This window comes from Quercus lobata, chromosome 5 (genome assembly GCF_001633185.2).
Source record: "Quercus lobata isolate SW786 chromosome 5, ValleyOak3.0 Primary Assembly, whole genome shotgun sequence".
In the NCBI taxonomy this organism is placed as follows: Eukaryota; Viridiplantae; Streptophyta; class Magnoliopsida; order Fagales; family Fagaceae; genus Quercus; species Quercus lobata.
Window position 1 is genome coordinate 41,129,838 of NC_044908.1, and position 27,510 is coordinate 41,157,347.

The window sequence follows — 27,510 nt, forward strand, 5'->3', positions numbered from 1 at the left end:
CGTGGAATTTATATAATTTTGTACATTCAAAATATGCAATTTTTTGAAGAACACTCAATGTTTCGCACATTCGACATACACAATTTTTAAATGATGTTTAATATTCCATGCATTTAAGGAACACTATCACTTGAAGAGTTTACAAAATTTTGTACGTTTGAAGTACTCTATTTTTTGAATACTTGAAATTCCGCTCGTTCAACGTACATAAATGTTAAGAGAATTATGAAAATTTTGCACATTGAACAAACATTATTAATCGAAGAATTTACATAATTTTACACTTTCGAAGTCTGTGATTTTTTGAAGAATGCTCAAAATTCCACTTTTAATGTACACAATTTTTTAGAGAATGTTGAATATACTGCACATTGAACGAACAATGTTACTGAAAGAATTTACATAATTTTGTACGTTCAAAGTACACAATTTTTAAATGATGTTGAAAACTCTGCACATTGAACGAATACTATCACTAGAAGAATTTAAATAATTTTGTACGTATGAAGTTGACACCGAAGCATCCCAAGATCTAACAAGACCAATCTGATGTTAGTCCGGCCCAAAGGCTTTCCTTGAAGATCAACCCATTATTTTGAACTTTTATTATTATTATTATTATTATTATTATTATTATTATTATTATTATTATTATTATTAATAAAGAGGTTAAATAGTCTTTAATTAGTGTCTCCTAGGATGTATCAGACTTTATGTTTTATTTCTCCTAGGCAGATGAGTATTTTATTGTATTTCTAGTTCCCAAAGAGTCATATTTGACTTTGGTCAGGTTAAGTGGATGTTTAAATCATTATTTTCATTTTCCTATGCTTAAGGGCTGTTTGAAACTCTATTTAAGCCTTTTGACTAAATCAAATAAATATCAAAGTTTATTTTTCAAATTAAAAACCTTTTGTATTTCAGAAGATGGATTTCTTCTAAATTAACTCTTATCCCTTGTGTGGATTCCTTTGGGTGGCGAATATCAGTTTCTATGTCTCTTGGGTGTTGTTAATCTATATCCCATTGAGTGGTGAGCTAATTAAGTTCTGTATCCTTAGTTAAATTCTTTTGGGGTGCGTTATCTGTATCCCTTTAGGTTTACTTTAGTGGTGAGCTTATCTCTATCACTTTAGTTCTTGAGTATTTTTACTATCCCATATAACCAGAAAATATAAAATTGCTCATCCAGCCTTCCCCTATTTATCATATCGGTTAAGTTTGGGTTACCCCATACAAATCCGGTATTAGTTGGTATCAAAGCTTTGGTTCAATGGCTTGACATCATTGACGTGGGAATAATGGCGAGATACCTGAGAAAGATCATCACGATGGATGATTTAAGGAGACAATTTCAGCAACTCCAAGAGCATTTGGAGTTTTACGAGAATGAAGGGTGAGGTCTTAGACATCATAATTTAGAATTCTAAGCTGTTTGTGATGATGAAGAGGAGAACCCATTTCACTATGCTCCTAGTCATTCCTTCAGTGGGAGCACTCCACCCCATCCTTGTCATCTCAGTAACTTACTACGAGGTTATGATATAAAGGTGGATATTCCAAAATTTGAAGGGAAAATGCAACTTGATGATTTCATTAATTGGCTAACTACTGTTGAGCGAATCTTTGATTTCAAAGATGTTCCAGAAAATCACAAAGTTAAGATTGTTACTATCAAGTTGAGGAAACGTGCTATAATCTGGTGGGAGCATCTCAAGAGGCAACGACAACAGGAAGGAATAGATCATAATGTGACTTGGGAAAAGATGAAAAGAGAACTTAAGAAAAAAAAAAAACTTGCCTGACTACTTCAAGCAAGATGCTTTTATGAGATTTTATCATTTCAAACAAAAAGAGATTTTTGTGGAAGAGTATGCATCAAAGTTTGATCTTCTTATGATTCAATGTGACATTGTAGAACCAAAGGAGCAGATGATAGCCCGCTATCTTGGTGGGTTACGTGTTGAACTCAGTGATGCGGTCCAACTACAACCTTGTTGAACTTACAATGATGTTTGCAAGCTTGCTATGAAAGTGGAGAAGCAACTAAATGAAAGGCGTGGTAGTAGCTTTCGATCTTAAAATCAAGAGGGGGTTTCTAACTGAGGGTGTGGTTCCATTACGAAGGTCATTGCACTACTAAAGACAGCCACTGTCAAGCAACCACCAAAGAATTAATTTGCATCAGGTTCTAATCATCCTAACACCTCTGGTACAGATCGTACATGTTTTAAATGTCAAGGCCTTGGACATATAGCTTCTAATTGTCCAAATCGCAAGATAGTTTTTCTTGTGGAGGGAGATGTGGAAATAGAAGATGAAGATAAGTCAACACTGGTTTCTCATGAACCTATTGATTACAATAAGGAAGTGATCTATGCCGACCAAGGAAAGTCACTTGTTGTTCAAAGAAGTCTCAAGGTAACCTATGCAGAAGATGAATGGCTTTGGAATAATATATTCCACACAAAATGCACTTATCATGGAAAAGTTTGTGACATTATCAATGATAGTGGAAATGAGAATGTTGTTACAACAACTACAATGGAAAAGTTGAAGTTAGAAACTGAAAATCATCCTCAACCATGCAGACTCCAATGGCTTCGCAAAGGCAATGAGGTGAAAGTAAATAAGAGGTGTTTAATTTAGTTTTCTATTGGCAAGAATTATTATAATGATTCAATAATTTGTGATGTTATACCCATGGATGCATGTCATTTATTACTTGGTAGACCATGGTAGTATGATAGGAAGACTAGTCATAATTTTTCAAAAATATTTATGATAACGCCTTAAAATGTATACTTGTTATATATTTATGTGAGCGTTATCTCCTTATTACTATGCTTAATTTGTATAACTAAGCCATGATTTGCATTAGTCCCAATTATTTATTTTTACATAATTTCTTGAATAAGATGCTATTCATTGTGTGTAATTTTCTACTTTCAGGAAATCATATGTGAAAGATAAGTTTACAGGAATTTGTGAGAGAATGGAGGCCAAACTAGAATTAAAGTGGAGCTAAAGAACCATACTTAAATGTTTAAGGAGGTGCAGCTGGAGTGCTTGGATCATCTACCATGATTGGAAGCTTCAAATAAGGAAAGAAATCAAAGAGGCAGAATTTGAAAAGGAAAAATCTGATTTGAGCACTGATCAGTATTTTGGGCGTATCTCCCTTCTCAAAAATCCAATTGATACAAGGCCAGATGGGTTGAAACCGTGACTTAAATATCTACAACTTTCCAGTTTTGAGTTTTTCACAATTCTCAATTTTTGAAGGCCGAAATTAACTCACAAGTTACTGCTGTAAACCTGGACGGAAATTAAAATAGTAAAAGTTTTATTTTCTTTGGACACTTAGACATTAGGGTTTTGAAGGGAGGCAGGAGAACGAATTTTGGCAGAGAAAATCTTGTATTTTTCTTTCTCTAATGGCAGCCTAAACTCTTTGCTAGGGCTAGGGGTTATGTTTCTTTTATACAGTATGAAAATTCAATGTGATTCTTTCTAGGATTTTATCAACAACATATTTGATTGTTCAATTAGATTTCTTTTGATATATTAGTTCTTCCGTGCTTTCAATAAGTTCAATCATGTTTTTCTTATTGTTTAGATGAATTTCTAATAGTTTCAAATAGAAATCAGGTTTTAAAGTGAATGGGTTTTTCTGAAAACTTTTCTAACTGCATTATTAATCAAGGTTATCATGCGTTTTTGAATTGTCTCAATTCAACCGAATCATAATTTTTTAATTGTATAAGAACAATCAATTATGAAATAGATATTTTCTTAAATCACAAAGAATTTCATATCGATATAGGGAAACACCCTGATACTCTAGTATTTACATTATTGATTTAAATCAGTTTTTATTATCATTCTTGTTAACAATCACCAAGTAAAAGTATTTTTCTTCTTTACCTAAATTTTTGTTTAATTATATTGTCTTTGAATCTATCCTGCTCCTTGTGGTTCGACCTCAGTACTCTGAGAACTATATTGTTACGATCTCCTGCACTTGGGAGTGAGCAAGCAACTTATTCTTTCGAGAAAGATGGGGTTAAAATAACTTTGGCTTCATAGACACCTCATTTTGTACTCATTAATAAATTTTGGTCCCCGTCCCTAATGATGAGCTCGACATATGTCAACTAAGGTGTGGGTACAATGTGCGGTCGATGTCGCTTCTCTTTGAGGAGTATGCCTTGGCCAAGTGGTTCGGGACAGAGAAAAAGGGAAGGAGTCGCCCCCTAGTTTTATGGTCTAGGAACCATGTATATAGTGCCTGTACATGGAAGGACTGATCTTACTACCAGAGTATGGGTTCGGAGTTTAGGTATAATTTTGGAAAGGTGTTACGTATCCACATCTTAATCTTATTAAAGGCATGTTTAATATTACACCATAAAACTCGCACGCACGCACACACTAGCATACATCTAAGCATACAACATGGCATTTCATCCCAAACCTAACATACATCTATCATGCTTCTCATCACATCCCAAACCCTAGCATTCATCTATCATGCTTCTCATCACATCTCATCTGAGCAAGCAAACAAACAGTCATAGGAGAGGCAGCAAGTATATATGATAAAAACTTAGGCATATCGAAGTTTAAACAAACATATGATATCACCAAAACATCTAAAGCATATCCTTCAACAAAGCATATTCATACTCATCATCAAGGTGAACCCATATGCATGTTCATGTGAGTGTATGATTTACCTCACTTATCTTACTGCATCAAAGAACCTATGGCATCAATGCATGATCATATGAATGCATGTTCATGGCATTAAAGCAAGAAATAAAAGAAACCATAATCTTGCATGTTAAAGGCAAGCATGTAATAAAACAGAGGAACAGAGACTCAAAAACATACAAGAAGGTCAAAACAAAAGCATATTATGTAAAAGAAGTGAAGAGACAAAAGCAAAAAACTTAGATTAGGGTTTCTAGGCATAAGTATGCGTACACATACATAGGCCTATGTACGCAGGTCAGTTGTATGCGTACGCATACTTGGAGCTTGCCTACACATGTAGGAAGCATGCACACACAAACACACCCTAAACCATAACCTAGAAACATAGAAAATGAACAGAATTTCAAAACAACAAATCTAGCAACCTAGCATGCTTTAAAACATAAGAACTATATAAACCTAAACTACCAAACATATTAACACATAAATAAAGCAAGAAAATAGATTAAAACATTATCAAAATGAAAAAATGAAAAGAAAAATTTTAGAACTCGATACCTCAAACAAGAAACTTTTCAAGCTTGATTTTGACCATTCCCTTTAGTCAATCTATTCACAATCAAATACAAAAGTGATTAGTAATCTTAAACTCGAGAGATCAAGACCAGAAAAGGTCTCAATGAAATAAAATTGACTTGAGAATGTTTTGTGAAAAACTCCCTCTTTGATTCACTAGAAACTATTTCTAGTGAATCTTAGGTTTTCCCTTAAGATTTTTAGTGTGTCTTTGAAATATAACATGTAAGGCTTTATACAGTTAAATCCCTAGTAGGTTCCCGAAAGGTAAGAAATGCAAAGGAAAATTCAAGAATGCATAAAAAATGTCAGAAATACCCTCAGTTGGGTAAAAGACACAAAGACCCTTAGAGCATCCCCAATGGATCGAAAACATCAAAAATATCGCTCAGCGGATCAGAAGTTGCCAAGGAAACTACCCTATAAGTTCATATCATCGACCACATCCCCAGTAAAGTACAATACATGGAGCGACTCCCTCGCGAGTCCAAGGCATAAAGGCAACCCCTCGTGAGTTGTGAAGAAAAACTTCCCCATGGAGCTGATAAAACCCCCCTCATAGGTAGAATCAACACAAGTTCCCCAATTAGCCATGAAGAAGAAGAAGAATCTTCCCTAGTGGACCACCCACTATCAAGGACTTCCTCGTGGGTCACAATCACCACCAAACTTCTTAGCAATTTACCATCCTCAATGAACTACATACCAAGAAGACTCCCTCGTGAGTCACCTGCATATTCCTCAGTAAATCATACTCCCAGTGAGTCTTCCATCATCCCGAGTTGATTCTTCACCCAAGACTCCCTCGTGGGTCGAAACACCAAGGCCACTCGTGCACATATCCTACGAGAATTGAATATGCAAGCACAAACCTATACAAGTTAGAAGAGAAGAATACAAAACTTGTGCACATATCCCAAGTGAATTGAATATACAGGCACAATAGAAGAGGTAGATATAGAGACAGAGACCAAGGTCACCCTGAGGCAAGAGCTTCATCAGAACAGATAGAGATAGAGATGGAGAAGACAAGTATTAGCCAGAGGCGCAAGCCACTCAGAGAAGTTTAAGGCAAGAGCCCTAGATGGACACCATAGAGATGTATCCTTTTAAGCTCGTAAGAGCACATTGTTTGTTGGTTGGTTGGTTGATGGTTGTAGTTGTTGGCCTTGTTTGTTTTTCTTTTTTAAGTGACTCTAGGATATTGAGTCACTCGCCTTTTCCTTGCAATTGGCATAGTAGGTTCTGGGATAGTGAGCTTGTCATTGCTCGTTTCCTGAGCAACAAAGGTGGGAATTCGGACATATGAATCCCACGTGACTCTGTGGAGTTGCACCCCGTCTCACGTATGCATATTATGTGTCGTGTGCGCGGGTTAGGCTTGAGTTGTACATGAAAACAAAATGTTTTATATTTTATTCTTTTGATTTCGTTAGCAAAGCTCATGAATCAAAAAAGCGGGCATTTGTAGACATCGCATTTTATACCCCTTACGACTCGGGCCCTTGTTCCCCAATGATGCTGAAATTCTAAAGCCCAAGTTTGTTTTAGGGCCCGATCAAATTACAAATTGACTTGAGAAATGTTAAAATGGAAAATATAACTTTTTGTGAGTAAATAAATATATTTTTGGAAAATAAAAGCCAAGAAAACATTCGGCCTGCATACACAAACCTGCGTATGCAGGTCTAATGCATGTGTATGCAGACACGGACCTATGCACATAGCTAAGGTTTCAGAAACTATTTAAGACAATTTTTCTGCATTAAAGACTGAGGTTTAGAACGAATCTCACATCATCTAAGAGCCATTCCAAACCCCCATTTTATATTTGGAGAAATGATTTTTTTTTTTAAATTTTTTTTTATACTAAACTACACATAGTTTAGTGGGGGCCTAAACTACATGTAGTTTAGCCATTAGATGCCTTCTCGCCTCTTCATTTTTCTTCAACGTTCACCAACCGTTTATTTTTTCCTTCTTATTATCTTCATCTTCCTCATCTCTTCATATCCTTTTTAACTCCACACTTCCCTCTTTCTTTACAAAAACCTTACTCCTCTCCCACTTCTTCTCACAATCTGATTCTTCTTTCAAATTTCTAATCTGAAACTCTTTCATCTCATCCATGGCACCCAAGTCCAAGAAAACTTCCTACGTGCTCCCTAGTGATGCCTTCAACCTCATGCATTGGAATGGAGTGGTGAGGCTAAACGAGTCCCCTTCGTTGACATACAAGCCACAAGATCATCTCTCAAAGGGTGCAAGGACTAGATCGATAAGTTTTTTAAATTTTTCTCATTTTCCAATTCTTCTTTGATCTTCGGTTTTAATCTATTTTTGGACATGCAAATGCTTGGGTTTTGCTGTGGAATGGGTTTAGATGAAAACCTGACACCTTAGGAAGGGTAGGAACATGTTTAGGATGAGTTTTGATCAAAACGTGCTGGAAACTATTGAAGAACAACTCTCTGTCTGTGTTTATGCATACGTGGATTTGAGCCTGCGTACGTGGCTTGTATTCATGCGTATGCGGCTCGTCATTATGCGTACGTGGGCTTATTCATGCGTACGCATATCTATTCTTGAGTTTCTATGAACGCGGTTTCCAACCTACATATGTGTACATAGTGTCTGCATACGCAAACATGGGCTTGTATGCGCATGTCGCCAGACATAAACCTTATTTTAACTCATTTTTTATTTGTTTCTTATCCAAATGCAAATATAACACCCTATTTTCATCCTTTTGCAGACTTTGCCCCCATTTTTAAGTAGGGAAGTACTAATTGTGTGGCAGTATGATATAGGGTTCTTATTATGGAAACAAGAGCCCACATTTGTGCAACGAGCTTTGAGCTGATCATCCCTTACTACAAAAAGTGTGCAACATTGGTGGTGGTATATGTAAAAATTTTACCTACTCAACTATAGTGCACAGCCATCTATGGTTATGCACTGTAGCTTAAAGCTAAAATAATATTTCTTTCTTTAAAATAATATTTCCCACCTCTCATTAAAATAATATTTCTTTTTTTCTTTCTTTTTTCCTCCATTTCACCCGTTTCACTCACACTCTCTCTCAATCAAAAAAACTATCGCCTTTCTTTCTCCTACTCCGATTCATCATCCTTCTCACCCATCTTCGAAGCCCAAGTCCATTCATCCATCATCCTCACCGAAGCTCATTGAAGCTCTCTATTCAATCAGTCATTGTCGATCCACGCACCATCAACGACCCGATTCATCATCCTCTTCACCCATCTTCAAAGCCCAGCTCTGTTCATCCATCATCCGTTCATCCATCATCTCAAATTTTTCACTCAAATTCTTTTCTTTTTCTTCTCAAATATTTTCTCTTTTCTCAATTTTTTCTCTACTATGTGAAGGTCTCTTCTTTTGCCGTGTGGGTGTGGGTGTGGGTGTGGGTGTGGTGGGTCATTGGCATCATGGTCATGCCATGGCTATGGTGGGTCATCGGTTTCGGGTCATGTTGTGGGTGTGGGTTGCCGTGGGTTTTATTTTTGTGGTTGTGGGTTGATTTTCTTGGGTAGTTGTGGGCTGATTTTGGTGATTGTGGTGGTTGATCAGTGGTAGTGGTTGTGATTGTTATTTATTATAGTAGATATATTATTTTATAGTAGTGAATATATTATTTTATTGTGTTGAAAGCTAAAATAAAACCACTAATGCTAGGTGTTTTGTAAAGTGAGAAGGTAAAATAGATAAAGTAGCTTTTGGTAAAGCCAAATAGCTAAAATTATGGCTCTACCAATGTGGATGCTTTTACCCCTAACAAGGAAATGATGGCCTTCATGGGACGAGAGAACAAAGTTGAATTGTTTACAAACTTGTATTGGTGGTGCAAAATTGACAGAAAGGATCTGAGAGGCACTTGAAGACCATGATGGTGAACCACCTCCAAGAGTTCAAAGGTATGTACTTGACAAATGTCAAAAATGGAATTTGGTCTAGGTTAGGAGGAATAATGTTGCCCCATTTGAACCTGATGAAGTAGATATGCTTTTAGGATTTCCAAGGAATCACATAAGGGAAGGTGGAATAATTCGAATTGAAATATAAAATCGTTTGGTAATTCATTCCAGGCTAACACAGTAGCATACCATCTCTCAGTCTTGAAAGACATGTTCCTAGGAGGTATCAATCTTCTTTCTCTTTTCTCTGGGATAAGTGGTGCAGAACTTTCCCCACATCGACTTGGTATCCCTTTGAAGAATGTTGTGTTAGTTAAGATTTCAAAAATATATTAAAATACTGTCAGGAGTTGGTTGGAGCAAGTAAACCATAAAAGGAATTTGATTGACCATGCAGATGTGCAGCAGCTAAATGGTGACCGGTTGGAGCAGTTGATGAACTCATTAGGTGGATTTGATCCTGTAGTTGGTGGGAGCCCATGTAATAATCTTGCAGGTAGCAATAGGCATCATCGAGATGGATTTGAGGGTAAAGAATCTGCCCTCTTCTATGATTACTTTTGTATTCTAGACTTGGTTAAATGTATCATGACAAAAAAATCAATGAATTTCTTGTAAAGGGGCCTTTCTTCTTGGTACTTGTATTTAATTTGAATTTCTTGGATCCTCATGGTCACCATAACAATCTAGGGATATATTCTCTAATTTTTTGATGAACAACATAGGATCCTTGCTGGCCTTTTGCTTCATGTTGCGGTTAAAATAATGCAAACCCAAGTGCAGATTTTTCACAAGTAATAATATCTCGGTGAGTACGATGTCAATCCACAGGGAATGATTGACACTAATGTAAAAACCTCTATTATTAAGTAGTAAATAAAAATAGTTGTTTGTTTGTTTTTCCACCCAAAGATGGAGCAAGATAATATTGATACAACAATTGAAAATAGAAAAATAAATCTAAGAGAAATTAATGGAGAGAAAACATTAGGGATTTAAGGATCTACCTAATATTTTATCACATGAACTTGGATTCTTTTTAACCCAATTAGGGTAGAGAGCCAACTCGGCTAATTGGAAGATAAAACAGTAAAGTACTCAAACAAAGTATAAAGTAGATTGAATATGAGTGATTGACCAAATCATTCAATTGACATGTAACAGGGGAGATTAAGCATTCAATATATTCTCAAATCATAACAAATCAAGAAGTTCAAGCATTCGATATACATAAAAAATCATATTAAATCTTAAAAACTTATCAACATGCAATGATTCTAGATAGTAAATCAATCTCAAAATTCAATCATCAATCCATAGAAAGCACGTAGATAATCCCAAGAACACATGATAAAAAATATTAGGTTTCACCTCTAACCCTAGCTAGAGATTTTGCCACACATAGTTATGCAAAAGAAATCCATAAAAATAATGCTAAATGTCTAAAAAATAAAACAAAAGATTAAAAAAAATAATAAAAAAATAAAAAAATTTCTATGGTTTTTCCTCTACTATAACCTCAAGCTCCTCCTAAAGAAAAGGAGAAAATCCCCCAAATTTAGGATGGGAATCCCTTAATATTCGGAATTTTATCCACTGTCAGATTCCAGCCCATGTTTGACCTTCAAAACGATTTTTATGGAATTTATGGTAAACCACAAAGCTATAGATCTTCAAGTAGGGATGGCAATTTTTCCCCGCCCTGCTTGACCCGCCCCTCCCCGCTTCGCCCCGTGCAGATTTTCCCCGCCTCGCAAAGGTGGTGGGGCGGGGATGGGGCGAGATTTTAGACCCACACCATGGGGCGGGACGGGGATGGGTTTACACTTTTTAGACCCACCCCGCCCCATCACCGTCCCACCCCGCATTAATAAAGATTAAATTGTAATTTTTTCATACCCTAAAACCCTACTATTTAAACAAAAATATCATTAGCTTATTTTATTCTACCTAAGGTGACTCTACCTCTTTTTTTCTCTCTAGCAAAGTTGGAAATAAGGTACCAATTTTAACGGTTTTTTTTTTTTTTTTTTTGTCTTTATTATAAACAAATATATATACTATTGAATTACTAGTTTTATTCATGATTCATACATCTTTCTCAATTTACTTTTCATCATGAACATAATATAATTTTTTTTTTAATGAGGTACGGGTCTGAGGCTCTAAATATTTGTGTCTGTATCATTGTTTTTGTAATTTTGTGTGGGCATTTGGTTGCTTAACAACACTGCTTCTTTATGCTTGTCAAAATCCATATCTATTTTACAAGTTGGGTTTTTGTTTTTTAATTTTTGGAGAACGAGATGATGAGGAATATGTTTCCCTTTTTGTTTGATTGCAGATATGAAGGCATCAATCATGTACTAGCTCTAGCTGATCTTTCTCGTTCTCCACACAAAAATTATATACAATTTAATTTAGTTTTTTGTATTTTTATTAAAAAAACATAAGGCGTAGGTTTGAGATTTTGTCCCATTCTCTATCAAATAGTCACAAAATGGGAGGAATTAAATAATGCACACTACTTAGTATAAAGGAGATTTGTTTTAGTGTTTTTTAGGCCAATGAAATATAAACATTTAGATAATATTATTTAATTTTTGCTGAAAATTAGTTTGATTTGATAGGATAAATTTATTTATAATTTCAAGTAGATTTTTATTATTGAAACATGTCATTTTATTTGAAAAAATGGTAATAGTTGTTGGGAAAATTAACAAAAAATAAAGTTTAATGGTGTAGGGCGGGGCTTCGCGGGGCCTTAAGGGGCGGGGATGGGGCAAGAAATTTTCCCCGTCATGCGGGGCGGGGCGGGGATGGGGCAAGAAAAATCTATGCGGGGCGGGGGTGAAGATCTCATCCTTCGGCCCCGCCTCGCCCCATTGCCATCCCTAATCTCCTACAAGAGAAAAATACATGTAATAAGTATATTTTTGAGAAATATTTCAAACTCACATATTTACATGAAATTTATGTGATATTGCCTACCAAGACTAAGATAATAGTGTAATTTTAAGCAATCAATACTTCACTACTTGAAGATTGGAAAATGTCACTTTGTCTTCTCCTAGGTAATACTTGGCACAAAATTTTTCTGTCATGTCATCCTAGCTTTGGATGAACCCTAGTCTCAAGGTGGTGTACCAGGTATGTGCATGATCCACCAAAGACTTGAAGAATTCCCATAAGCATAGTTCCTTGTTGCCTGCATGGGGACCCATGGTGTGTAAGGAACTTGATAATATGCTCTACTGCACTCCCTTTTCATCCATCATAAAGAATAAACTTCGAGGATTCATAATTATTGGGATAAGGTTTGCTGAGGAGTTCAATAAGGGAAAGAAGATCCTTGGAAAGTTGCTCGGGAACCTTTGGGTGTCTCTCCCTTTCTTGCTCAAGAAGAGCATTCACATCTGCTAAAGTAAGTTATTGTGGGTTGGCTCCCCCACCTACTGCTGATCCTCTTTCTGAATTAGGTATTTCTACGTTAACCTCTGGGGGAGCATTGTCGCTGACCTCTTAGGTCCTTACCTCTTTTAGGGGGTGAACCTCCTAAAACAGGTTCCTCATCATTTCCATCATTTGAGTCACTGGGTCAGGTTCTACCACCTTCTTGTTCCTTTATTATGACATGACTTCATTTTCTTCCACAGGTTTTAACACTACTGGTGGGATATTGTGTTTATGCTGTTCCTTAGCCTTAGACCCATGCTTGCAAAGGGAACACTTCTTCCCTTTTCTTTTCCCAGTTCCTCAACGAAGTTGCCAATAAATGTGGGGCCCTTATTTGGACAGTTCCCCTGGCCTGAACCTGATATGAAGTCCTGGGCCGCTGAGAAGTGCCTGGAGTGGAATAATAGTGTTGAACGGACAAATTGGGTTGAGTTCACTGTGACCTGCTTGGGTTGTTATGCCAAATAGATTTATACACAAGTCACAATGAACTCCACAAGGAAAATACAGGACAAATATAATAACAAATACACAAATTTGGTGAGAATCAAGAGAGAATAGTAGTATAAGAAGACGTGAAATACTTCAAGAAGCTTTATTTATTTAAATCAAGTATTTGGGTACAGACTTGGCTAACCCCTTTTAGATCCACAAGACTTGTGAGATTTAAGCCCTTGGATCAAAGTGGCTCATTAGCTATCAATAAAAGACTTTTTACAATATTTCTCTCACTCCATGAACTCAACCTAAGTTCTACAGCTCCTTTTGTACTTTTTTTTTTTTTTACTATGTGTTTTCTCTCTCATGGCCATCTTCTTCCCCCTTTTATACTGGTCTTTGGAAGGCTTGAAATTACCATCTTCTCCCCTTTTTTCTTAGTGTTGGAGTTGGTCTCTTTTGTTCTGAAACCTGGGTGACTATTCTTTCCTTATTCTCTCTTACTTTGTTCTTCTAGAAACCATGTCTGAAAGTGCCATTGTTGTCTTCCCTTCATAAAAGGCATCTTCTTGTGTAGGTCGAATCCCCTTTTGAGGTCAATGAGGCAAAACTCATGTTCTAGACTTTAAAAGGGACATTTCAAAGTTTTTGTGGCCTTGATAGTGACTTTTCCTTGTTAGGTCTTTTCTTGAAAATGGTATAGATTATTTTTCAAAATGGATGAATTTGGGAAGCCTTCAAGCTCTTTTTCCTTTTTCCCATATTTTCTTTGGCTGAGGTTCCTCGAACTCCTCACATTGAATTTCGAACTTCAAAACCTATTGGGAGATCATAAGTCCATTCATCTTTTCCTCTTCTCCAAGGAACTCAATTCTTATGAACTTTTCCAGGATTCCCTCCTTTTTCTTGATACGCTTTTCCTGAGGACTGCTTTCAAGATCCCATCTCTTGGGTCATCTACTCCTTATACAAGGCTTTTTCATCACTTATTTGCTTTCTTTTGGCATTAGGCCTCCCTTTTCACTCCATCCTCTACTTCTCTTCTTAAGTTCTCCTTCTTTTTGCAAGAACACCAATTGGGCTGTGGATCCTTTGATTCCTTCAAGGCCTATAGTTCAATTCCTCGGAACTGGGCTTTCTTCATTGAGAATTTTTTGAACCTCAACAGTGTTCTAATTTGATTTCTCTAAACCTTTTTAAGACATTTTATTTCTTGAGTTGTACTTGTCTTAGTTTGTTGCGTTCTTTAATCTCCTTTGTTATTTTAATCCTAATTTGTGTTATAGGCATTGAGGGGTTGGTTAAAAGCTTCAAAGCATTGATCTATTAGCAAGGTGACTCTTCTTTTTGTGGTTTCTCACTTTGCTTGATAAGATCAACATGCTTTTTGTTTGATAGGAGTTTAAGTGCTAATTAATTTAGCTTCCATCCCATATTTGATATTATTAATAAATCTCATATATAATATCTAATGCATAAATCATTATCAAGAGTCTTGTAATTCAACGGTATTGTCTAAGATTCAGATCCTCATTCCCTAGCTTATTGTAACAATTGAAATATATAAAAATTATAAACCATAGATCCACTAGCGGCTTAGCTTAGTAAAGCAATTTAAAATAGGTTTCCAGTGGCGGTGAAGTTTAGCCCAAGCAAAATCATGTCACATGTTGGTAGTTTACAAAAGCAAGTCACACCTCAATGATGTGTTTGGTTGGGTGGATTTTGGAAATGATGGAAAAAGTTGAGGGGAAAATAGGAGAGAGGGTTGTCTGGTTAGGGGGGGAGAAAGTGGTGGGGCTCCGCTATTTTCTCTCTAGGTCCACCAAAAAATGATCTCCCTAGATCAGGGAGAAAACATAGGAGATAAAATGTGAATGGTTGTTGGTGGTTTTTTGGAAGAAATTGTCCTTCGTTCTTCCCAGCAACTTCAATTTTTTTTTTTTTTTTTCACTTTTTTGTCTTTTTCTTCTTTGCCTTTTGTTGTCTGTTTCTTCTTTCTTTTGTTTGTTTCTTCTATTTTCATTCGTGGTTTTTTTTTTTTTTTTCAATTTTTTTGAATCCTTGCTTGTGTTCAAAATTTTTTTTTTTTTAAAAACGTATTACTTTTTGTTTTAACAAATGAGGATACAATTGTAAATTCATACCAACTTTATTTTCCATCTTCTCATTTTTCTTCACAAACAAACAAATGAGTTTTCCATCTCTCCACTTTTTTATCATTCCAACCAAACACATATGAGAGAAAACTAAATCTTTTTTATCCCTTAACTATTTTCTATCCTCCTATTTTTCCACTCCAACTAAATTATGAAGCTGGCTTACTATAGTGGTATTCTCCTTGGATAGTACTTAAAGAAAGAATGATATGATGCAGCCTAGTTCCTTCAGGAAACTAATTTGTTCATACTTCATAGCCACATGAATTATTGGAATTGTTCATGCAATTGAGAAAGTGAGTGAGAAGTAAAAACAAAGATTAACGTAGTTCAATTTGATTCCTATGCCCACTACAGAAAATCTTAATCTTAATATATAAAATCATTGTGTTACGACTTACAAGAGAGTAACCTTAATCCAACTAAAGACTTTCCTAGAATATAATATAAGAAATGATGTGTAGTTTAATTGTATTGTATAAGAACTACAATAGTAATAGTTGCATAAGTACACTAAGAGGTTGTAACTCAACTGTTTAACATTTTTTTATATTTCCAATGGAGATATTTAGGAGCCAAATTCTACTTCCCTCAACTTTGAATTATAAAATAAAATTAAAAAAAAAAAGGTCCTATAAGTACATTGAATCTAGACTAAAATCCCTAACATAAAATGATATGATGATCAAGTCTTTCTTTTTAAATCCATTGCCCCCCAAAAAAGTAAAAAAAGTCTTTGCCTTTAAACTAGATTCTCATAGGTTTCTCAAAAAAAAAAAAGGTCTTTGCCTTTAAACTAGATTCTCAAAAAAAAAAAAAAAAAAAAAAAAAAAAAAAACCTAGATTCTCATAGTTATTTATATATTTGAGCAATTTTCTTTTGAGATTAATATTTAGAAATACATATATACAATACAATAATATATTGTTAAAACTACAACTTGAAAACTTAAAATTTAGTATGTCCATGACATTCAAGATTTAAGTTTCACATCTTCTTTTTAATTATTGAAAAAAAAGAAGAAGAAGCATTTTCTCTCTTTGATGCAATAGAATAAGCCTGTCCATTTGTATTCCCAGCCCAATTACTATTAGCCTTATTCTGTGGGTTAAACTTTGAGGCTTTGAGCCTATGACGGTACCTATTAATTCGACGCTACTTTTGATGAATACATCTTTCTCTTTCCAGCCCAATTACGATCAGCCTTACTCTCTGGATAAAACTTTGAGCCTACTATATCTTTTCTTAATAAAGAGACTTTTCATTAAAACATTGAGCCTACTGTATCGAATCTACCAATTTGTTGCTCCATATATATAGCCGAAAAAAGAACATGCACAGATGCACTTATCTCATCACTCCTTTGTAAAATGCAGTTGTGTGTATTATTTAGAGTGTGTATATTAGACACTACTCATTTTATTTTATATGAAATTATTTAGTTTTTCATTTCACATTTTCCTCTCATCTCATATAAGAGTAAACAACTATAAATTCAACATATTAATGCACGAAGAAGACATAATTGATAATGCATTTAGAGTCCATAATAATTTCTCTTTATTATATATATATATATATATATATTTTTTTTTTTTTTCTTTTTTTATATATGAGTCTCTCTATTCTATTTCTATCCCTTACCAGCTAAAAGGTGGTCTCACACATTGAATTACCCTCCGTAAGGTTTCTTACTAAAAAAAACTTCAAATAGTTACTATAGATATCATCAAATTTTTAAGAGGGTGGTTACTTGTCTTATTGTTCATGATCTTCTACACTGTTGAAGAATCCCTTTGTCACTTTCATGGAAATGGAATGGGGTAAGTAATCTAGCCACGATCTATATTAAATTGGTCAAACCAACCCCCATGTCTTTAAATACTTCCCAATAAAAATGCTGTATTCTCTTGCAACGTAATCGCAGCCATCTTCCTTATTAAATTTGGTCAAGCTGACCTACCTAATGGTTCCATAAAAGCCAAAATAATTTTAATACGACAAGTCCATTATGAGAGAGATAGCCATTACAGTAAGTTTGTAACCTCTTTTTGCCCAGAGAGAAACAAAAAAACTGAGGTCCAATGAAAGAAAAGAAAGTAATAGAAGGCTTCGCCATTTTGCACCAGAAGTTTTGTTTTCCCTAATAAATTGTGAGATTCTAGCCTCATACGTACATTTAATTTTGCGTTTCAGTAATAATAATGTACATGTGGATGTGTCATCGTGACAATTGAGTGGAATCACAATTGTTGTAAACGTGATAGACAATGGATGCATCTAGCACTGTCCAACTTATAATAAGTGGAGTCTCTTCCATTCCATGACAACATCACTTCAACCCTTGTGGGAAGTGTTGCACTTACAGAAATAGGTGGTCCCTTTTGACACCTTTTTAACCTCAGCATTTGCTATCAGATATTATATATAAAATCAGAATTGGATTCACCTCTCATTTTCACTTTTTTATTTTCATGTTTTAGTGTAGCTTAAGCTCCTGCCAATAGGTATCATATAATGTGGACATTGGTCTCTCTGACTTGTGTGTAAAAAGCTACGATACACTTGGCAATTAACATTGGAACTATCATTTCTGGAAAATATATATATGCAGGGTTTGGAATATTTTTGGTAAAAGATAAGTTTGGAATTTTGGATTTATAAAGTTGATTAGTATGTTTACCGATTTTTTTTTTTTTTGCTGAATAGTATGTTTACCGATTTATATGGACAGTTGTGCTGCTTAATAATAAAAGAAATTTGGTCCAATAGGGTTGTGAACTTGTTGTGATTTGACTCTAGTAATGAATAAATCCTTGGGATAAGATCCATTGTGTGTAAGGCCATAGTGCGTTTAGACTAGGAATTTCTTTTTTTCCCCTTTTAACTTGTTAAAAACCTCATAATTTTTTACCAAATAAATTATAAAAAAAAAAAACCCTAATCTATATTAGACACGCATATATAGGATGGGACATGAAAGACATAAGATGTTGAAAAATGAGGGGGAAAAAAAGAAAAAAGAAAAGTAAAAGATGTACTTGGGATATGGGTATTATAAGTTGGGGCATCAGAAATGTGAAAGGAACTGTGTTTCTCAGAATTGCCAAGGCAACGAATCCTATCTCTACCATATTTGGTTGCAAAGTTAACTCTTGAAGCATGACGGCCGCTTTAGTGTATGGACATGAAATACTGATAAGAACAGGTACCTATATGATATGGGCCAAATTCTTCTAATCATTTCAGTTATCTCTCTCTCTCGCTCTTTTCCTCAGTGTTACAACTTGCAAGCTTGATTGCGTTATATAGTATACTGTCATTGTTTCAGTCCTCTAAATTGAGGAAATTTGAATACAAAAGACATTAATGTAGAGACGAGAAAATCCTTGAAAATGCTTTAAAAGGATTCCTTTTAGTCCTTACTAATCTTCAGACTCTCTATCTCATAACACAATTTACCACCCAAAAAAAAAAAAAAAAAAAAGTCTAGGAATTTCTTTCTGAATATGACCAAATACCCAGTACTTGTAATTCATTATCGTTCGCTAAATTCTAAGATGGGTAATTATTGTGCGGTGGACATAAGCACTACAAATATCTTTGAAGCCATGTGCTTAATAATTTGTACACGACAAAACAGATAGGATATGTTATGAAAAAGTAAGAGATGTTTAGTACATGCATTTAAAAATATGTATTTTGTTGCTTGAAAATATGTGTAGAAATACGTAAGATATTATTTAAAAACTAAAAACATATATTTGAGTAGGAATATCAAACAAGACTTAAAAGACACTTAAAAATTTGTCAAGAAATTTCACATATGTTGACGTGACAAATATTAGTAAATAAAAGAATAAAAATTTGTAAATTTAATTGTTGTGAAATTTTTTTATGTAGGTAATATTAGTTATTTATATTAATTAGTGGGACATGGCCATTTATGGGCCATCTAACCGCCACATGGCAGAGGTTGATTTGGTATAAATAGTCCAAAATGAGGGCAATATAGTAAGAATGAGAGAGAGAGATTTGCTTGTACATTCGTAGTACCTAGGAAGCATCTACTTAAATCCAAGACAATTTAAAATTTTTATTAATTTGAAATTGTTTATTTTATGATTTGAGTTGTTCAGATTAAATGCATATGTATTAATTATTATTATCTCCCAAACAGACCAAAAAATTTATTACCGTAGTCAGCCTCAAGGGCTCTACAAGTCAATGGAAAAATTTGAACCTTTTTTGACGATTTCTTCTTTTTCCCACACAACATCGCCCCCACCTATGCTGTCTTTTAATTCCAAATACAACCAATGACATGTTACCAGTTGTAGTTTCTCTCAACTTAAACCCACTCTCCTTTTAAAGCGCGTGTTCTCAGTTTCTTAGGGTTCTACTCTAACTCATTCTAGATTGGGTATTCCAATTGGTCAAAATCTAATATGCAGGTAGCAAGTGGCAGCCATGTCTTCTTAATCTGGGTTTGGCTATCTTCTTATTTTGGGTCAAATTTAATATGAAGGTGTTTAGAACTGGCCATGTGTTGGTACCGTATCTAAGTGTTTAAAAGCAGTCACATATCGACATCATATTTGATTCAGTATACTAGAATATTGAACTTAAATTCTACTTTTTTAATTGTACTTGATTGGACCATAAATAAATTGTTGCAAGAAACTTATCAAAAAATATAATTAAATAGTTAATAAATTATAAACCACCAATAAGAAATATATTTTGATTACAATATCTTAATTGTCTTAACAAATTGCCTAACCTCATACTAAATATCCAAACAAGTTGGACCAAGTTCGCTTTTCATCATGGATTCTCTAATTTTTCAATGATTTTAAAACATCAATGTTTTCTCATTCCACATCATTATATTTGCTACCAAAGGATGATGATTTGATAAAACAAAGATGTTAATTGTCATGTGGAGTACAAAGCAAGTTGAGCCCATCTACGACCATTAGAGTTCACTCTAAAAATTGATTAAACTATGTTTGAAGAAAAAGAATAAAGCCAAACTTTGTTTAAGTATAATTATATATTTAAAGAGACACTTAAAATACTCTTTGAAAGGGTAGAGTACACATCTTAGAAAATAACCCATTCTCATTTAATTGATCTACTTGAATGAAAACAATTATCTGCATAAAGAAGCATCTATGATACTTTGATAGCATTCTTCTAACTAAAAACTGAGATTGAAGGATAAACAATTATCCTGAATGAGTTGAGATGTCACAGTTTTTAAGCTGGGATGGACCTCACAAGTCACAACCCAAAGATCAAACTCTCCATAAAGCAAATAAACCAATATAAAAGTAGTAGTAGTACGTACTTTGTTTGGCATGTTAAGTAGTAACACTTGAACACACTTTTCTCTCACTTTCTCAGACTCCTGTTGGAACGTGTTTCTCACACTCCCAACAGTAACGCGTGGAGAAGTAAGGCAAAGGCAGCCACAACCAAGAGACCTAAAGTGCCCACCAAAACATTTCTTACCAAACCAAAGAAAGTAACAAAGTCCTCCTCATCTCATCTCTTAAATCCCATAAAAAACACACAAAAGTCACAAACGCATACACACACACTCTCTCTCTCTCTCTCTCTCCTCCTCTATTCAAAGCTTTTCTCTTTTATATTTTTCTCTCAAAAACTCAGGCGCAAAGAGAGAGAGAGAGAAACATAGAAATGGAATCAACAATCTTTCATAGAAACCATGAAAACCCAACCTTTTTGCCATCACCAAACAGCCACAGCTCAAACAGTAGCACCAGTAGCAGTGGCAATGGATTCCAACAACAACAACAACAGCAACAGCAACAGCAACAGCAACCCACACCACCTCCAACACCACCATCATTTCCACACCAAGCACCAAAACCCATCACCAGATCCGAATCCGCCAACCCTTACCCGACTACCTTTGTCCAAGCAGACACTTCCTCCTTCAAACAAGTAGTCCAAATGCTCACCGGATCCTCCGAGACTGCAAAGCAAGCATCTCTATCTAACAACAACAACAACAACTCAGTACCCGACCCGCCATCCAAGACCCATATCCCACCCATCAAATCCATGATGCCCAAGAAGCAAAACCAATCCGGGTTCAAACTGTATGAGCGTAGAAACTCCATCAAGAACCTCAGGATCAACCCCTTGATCCCAATCTTCGCCGCTTCTGGTTCTTCACACAATTCCCTATCTGGGTTTTCGCCACGTAAGCCTGAGATCCTCTCTCCGAGCATTCTTGACTTCCCTGCACTCGCTCTCAGCCCGGTTACTCCTCTCATACCCGACCCGTTTGACCGATCCGCCAATGCTAAGCCGGGTTTGGACACCGAAGCTGAGGAAAAAGCCATTAAAGAGAAGGGCTTTTTTTTGCATCCATCGCCAAGCACTACACCCAGAGAATCGGAGCCACCACGGCTTTTGCCTCTGTTCCCAACTACTTCGCCTAGAGTTTCAGGTTCTTCGCCTCCTTGAAATTTCAGAAAAACGAAAAAAAAATTATTTTTAATTTTGTGTAAGATTTTATGTATTACTATTGGCATTGATAATATGGATGCAAAAATGGTATAATTTGTAATGGGATATTTGCAGAGAATGAGAGCAATCTTGCTTCAATTGTAGAATTTTTATGTGTGAATGTGTCGTGAGTTTTATTTAATTTTTTTTTTGGGACTGCTTGGTTGCTGACAGAGTTGAAGAGAGAAGAAAAGAAAGGAAAATCATTTTTACTTTTATTCTTTTCTTCTACTATTGAGTGATTTTTGTGAATGGTGTTGTTTGAGCATCTAGGAAGTAAAGAATTCACATAAGAATTATGGCCCCTTTTTTTTTTTATTGATAGTTAGTAATGAAAGAATTGTAGCCAATTATGTTGTATGAAGCTTAGTTGACTGGGAATTAAATTTGTGATTAACTTGAGTGAAAATTCAATAATTAAAACTATTTTTTTAATAAAATAACACATTTATCGATATACCTTAATTATAGTTCTAAGATCCATGGAATGGAGGATGAATGAAAACCCCAAAATAAATTTTTAAAAAAAAATAATTTTTTTTTCTTTAAAAAAAAAAAAAAAAGTTTGTTAGGATCACCATAAATTGCATGGGAGAATCTTAAGTCATCTGGCTCTACTCTCAATTCTTTCAATAAATGCTGAAATGAATACTGAGATCTAATTCAGTAACAAACATTGTAAGAAGTGCAGAGTAAGAGAGAGAGAGAGAGAGAGAGAGAGAGAGAGGGATCGTGGAAAGTTTGATCATATCAATGGCAAAAGCAGCTTTGAGCTAGCTGTCAATAGAAAGAGTAGAAGAATGGGCAAGGAATCTTGACCCTTTTGTTGTTTTTCTGAGAGTGAGTGAGGGAAAGATGCCAGGTGAAGCAGGCAGGCTTTCTATATTATGTGGTTTGGTTTACAAAAACAAACTCTGGTCTTTTTTATGTCATTTTATAGTGTATTCCCCTGTTTTATAAGGCAACTATGCCCACAGTTTATAGGCCTGTGGTAGATCTATTGGATAGGTGATGGGTCTGAACCAAAATTGTTCTCCTGCTGCAGAGTTTATTGTTATACTTATGTCAGTCAAGCTAGCTTAAGCAATATGTGATCTATTTGTAACTTTAAATTGACAATTGGTCACTTTTTCTTTTGCATAGAATGGGGGGTCAAAATGGGGTGGGGTCTAGAATAAATCAATAAATCCATTGGTGCTGATGACCATAGTAGTACAGTTTGAGCCACATGAGAATTTTGATATTAAAAGGGGACCCATCAAATTTAGCAGCCCACAAGGTGAGTTTCACAAGTCAAGGTCCTTTGATACTAAGCTTTGAAATTGAATTACCTGTAAAAAGAGCAATCATGCAAATGTGGTTCCTTCTTTGAATCTTAATACTGTTTTGAGTTTGCTTTTTGACTCGAAAGGAGACCAAAAACTGTGGTGAATGGGGACATTAGGAAAAGAAAAGAATGCGTAGGAGGGGAAAGTGGGACTTGTGATGATGAAAGGAAAGAAAAGAGAGAGAGAAAGCAGTGATGAGAATGGGAAAGCCAGAAAACATGGCGTGGTGTGGCCTCTTTGTGTTTTTGTCTGTTTGTTTCTTTCTTTGTCTGTTTTCGTGAGTATGATTTTGTAGAATTTGCACCCTCTGGGTGTTGGTTCATTAATTTGGAATTTTGATTCTTCCATGTGCACTCTTTGGACACTCTTTTGTCCTTTGCTACCCCCATCACGCTCATCTTCTTCTCTAAATTAAAGGTGCAGATTACATCTAACACCTAGTCTGTCCGAGCTTATTCGGTTTATGTCTAATTTTTTAAAGCTTTATTTGTGTTTACTTTATTATTTTTGAACCCCATGAGCCAATGAAAATGAGAGAGAGAAAGAAAGAGATCCAATATTTACAATTTCCATGGTTGTAGATGGACATTACTTGTCAGACCTCTATAATCTAGAAGCATGATAATTTAGACTACGTATATGTACAGATTGTTAGAGCATTTTCTGCCATCTCTTCAAAATTTCACCCAAATTTAAAGCATCTTCTAGCCACCTTTCCAACCATTTCTATATCCTATCTCTATCTTATTAAAAGAATAAATTATTTTTAATTATTTTTTCTCTGAATTTTTATTTATTTATTTTTTTTCTACCCAAACTCCACCCACATAGATAGAGAGAGAGAGGTGGCGCTCCTCTATTTTGCCCACCCGTCTTCTTTGCTGCTCTCTCGTCCTTGCCACTCCACCATCACTCTTATACGTGTTGCTTTTGTCCTTGCCACTGGTCATTGCAGTTGTCCTATCTCCACCATCTCATTATCATACTCGTCCCTCCATAGCTATGTCGCCATCCTTGCCAATCTCCTCCAAGGAGAGAGAGAGAGAGAGCCTTGTTCAATATTTTAGATCTAACAATTCTTTGGGCTAAAGCCTAAAGTAGCTCTACAAGTGTGAAGTGTCACTTCGATGCCGTAAGTTGGAGTGAAATTTAATTTTGAGCCTTGGTTTTGGGTTGATTGTTTTTTCAACCTATTTGATCCAATCTAACTCACCATATATATAAATTTATTTTATTATACTTATTGTAATTTTTAGTTTAATTTATTTTGGCATTTCAGGAATTAGTTTAAATGAAATTAGGATATAATTTAGGTATATGATGTGAATTGTAATAATTTATTGAAAACAAAGTGTTTAAAAAGTCCAACTTTTGGACAAAATTTGGCTTTAAACTTTTTTTTTTTTCGAACCCTCTACATGGATATTTATAAGGCTATAAATAAATAAATAAATATATATATATATATATATATATGTATGTATTATTTTAAAAAAGTTGCATAACTCATTAAAAAATTTCATGTGACTAAAACTACACATCTGGAAGGTCTCTTTAATTGCCACATAATGGGTTACAGGAAGATAGTTTCAAACTTGTTTGGAACTAAACTTTTTCTCTACTTGTTTACAAGATATTAAACATGTAAATACAATTCACTAATTTAACCAAACCTAACTTAACCCAAACTGACCTATGTGTGTTGGGTTGATAATTTCCTAACCTAAAAGGTCCGGTACAGTTGAAAACATATATCTTCCAACATGATTTATGCATAGTTGATCACGCCTAATTAGAGATGCTCCTAGTTGCTGAATCTCTCAAAACCAACACACACAAACTTAACCAAACCTAACTTAACCCAAACTGACCTATGTGTGTTGGGTTGATAATTTCCTAACCTAAAAGGTCCGGTTCAGTTGAAAACATAGATCTTCCAACATGATTTATGCATAGTTGATCACGCCTAATTAGAGATGCTCCTAGTTGCTGAATCTCTCAAAACCAATACACACACACACGTACATACTCCACTCTTGATGTTAAAAGAAAAATTGACCCTGTGACATACACACACGTACATACTCCACTCTCGAGATTAAACATTAAAGGGAAAGGATCCACTATATTAAGTAAACATGTTGGTGTGGGTTCCTATTAACTCAACTAATAAAGTTTTTGATGATTGAATAAAAAATTTGGGGTTTAATCCTCGTCTATACAAAAAACTGATTGATATTTTGGTCTGATAATAAAGAGTTATCATTAGAAGTGAACGTCATAAGTTGAAATTCTCTCAAAAGAACGGTCCAAGAAAAAGATCCACTATATTAAGTAAACATGTTGGTGAAGGACGGTCTATGAAAAATAAAAGTTAAATGCACTAAGTCCCTACATTGATGTGTAAAGATTTCACATGTAATGCGTTGGTCAAAAGATTTTGCCCCTAGATAACAAACAAATGATGTGCAAAATTTCCACTGTATGATTACCGATGATTCGCACTACCAAAAGATAAAAAAGAAAAACTCTTTGTAATGAAAGCTTGCGAAGTTTAATCTTTCTTTAAGGATTTGTGTCCCCTCTGCATCCCTTTAAATTAGTACTTCGTTTGATGCTCCTATAACTACTGTTGGCATATTAGAGAGATTGACGATTTTATTTTATCACTATGGATGTCATACGTGACATATTGAACAAATTGATGAAAATAGAAAACTCCATTTTTAGACAACTCTAGGCTTTAATTAAATTCTATAGAGTTTGAATTTATTATTATCCGGCCTAAATGTCGTTTAACTGGTAGGCAATTCTTTGTGTCTCCAACAAAGACATCAAGGATTTAAATTTCTTCACTCCAAATTGTCGATTTATAGAAAAATATATATATTATTTGTTTCTCAGTGAATTTCTATTACCGTCACACTAAAACATCAAACGGGATGTTTTAGTACAGGTAAAATTCCACACATTCAAAAAATTGGAATACACATAATACCTTAAACGGGATGTTTTAGTACAGGTAAAATTCCACACAATTTTTTACTAGTTCAGAAAATTGAAATACACATAATACCTTTAGTTGGATGTAAAGGCAATGACTTAACTTGATCGTGGCCACTATTAATAAAATGGACCTAAAGATGATTATTTTTCTGGTAGGACACCTATAAATTAAGTTTTGAGTGCTTGGACAATCTAAAATATTGAATAATACCCAATGTGAATTGGGTGTGTCATGTGTGTACTGCACTAGCTGGTTGTGCTTGTGCCGCAAAGTTTGAAATAAATATGGACTACTACTACTACTACTAGTGGCTACACACGTTTGAGATGCGCGTCAAGCACCTCTTGTCATGGTTCTTTTTTAATTTGACTGAAACCTCTTGTCATGGTTCTAGCTTCTAGTGCATCACTTGTTTCAAATTGCATTAACCAGATCCAAATCCTTTTTTTTTTTTTTTTTTTTTTTCCATGATGAGTTTTAAGTTTTTCATGCAAGCATAATATAGTTTTCTTGTTGGGATTTCTTGAAATTAGTATGTTCCGAATTAACTGCCATCATTTTGGAGATGACTTCCACTTTCAGCTACGAGCTCCATTCTCAGAATATTGAATGTACCTTGTTATGGCATATTGGGTTCGCACAAGTTGCATGTTTTTGGGGTATTGTAACCCACGATTCCATTTTAATTCATTTTACAAAGTATATATGATAGGGTTGATGGATGGCTCAACAATAATAATATCTTTTGTAACGTAGTGTTTATCTGTTTATGATTCAAACTCTATCTTTTCTTCTTTCACTATCTACCTATCAAAAGTATTACCTATGTTTAAGTTTCAAATTGAACTATAAACTCAAGTTATTTTTACTTCTCAAAAAAAAAAAAAAAATCAAGTTATTTTTAATTTATCTTTATCTTAGTACGTGTGATTCTAGTTAAAAGAATTGAAAATCCGTCATTATTGTTTATTTATTTTCTATTGAAAGGAAAGTATTTATCAATTTAAAAGTAGTTCAAAGTTACTTAATTGAGACATTTTGTATATTTAAAAACAAAAAAACATGTCCAGTTAAAAATGTACTGGAAGTAAATCAAACCATTTTATTTAAGAGAGATGTTACGTCTACAATATTTTTACAATAAATCATAGGTAGTTAGTTGTTATTAGTTTAAATTTCAAATTAACGCTAAGATTACTTTTTTGCTCCAATAATAACAACTAGTAATAACTTGCCATTTAGGATTTGTTGTAAAAATATTGTATACATATCATTTCTCATTTGAGAATGTCCATTTCAAAGCTATGATTTAAAGTTACATAAAACTAGGGTTTATATTTTATCATCA

At 34.7% G+C, this 27,510-nt stretch overlaps 1 protein-coding gene and 2 pseudogenes across 1 annotated transcript; all 3 read left to right on the forward strand.

Annotated features, from left to right (window-relative positions):
• The window catches only part of LOC115990477, a 39,249-nt pseudogene extending 29,401 nt beyond the window's left edge, over positions 1-9,848 (forward strand).
• Positions 9,849-11,529: 1,681 nt separating this feature from the next.
• LOC115993437 lies at positions 11,530-11,616 on the forward strand (annotated as a pseudogene).
• A 9,293-nt stretch (positions 11,617-20,909) lies between these two features.
• On the forward strand, positions 20,910-23,323 carry LOC115988625 (VQ motif-containing protein 4). The gene is made up of 2 exons (XM_031112203.1): positions 20,910-21,768; positions 22,971-23,323. The coding sequence occupies exons 1-2, from the start codon at positions 20,991-20,993 to the stop codon at positions 23,003-23,005; spliced, it is 813 nt and encodes a 270-aa protein (XP_030968063.1). The 5' UTR covers positions 20,910-20,990; the 3' UTR covers positions 23,006-23,323.
• The last annotated feature ends 4,187 nt before the right edge of the window (positions 23,324-27,510 follow it).

Bases quoted from the DNA above. Each gene is read 5' to 3' on its own strand.
- LOC115988625 (XM_031112203.1), top strand. From the start codon at position 20,991: ATGGAATCAACAATCTTTCATAGAAACCATGAAAACCCAACCTTTTTG. The intron at 21,769-22,970 runs GTTCTTCGCCTC...TCTTTTGCATAG, and splicing joins TACTTCGCCTAGAGTTTCAG to AATGGGGGGTCAAAATGGGG.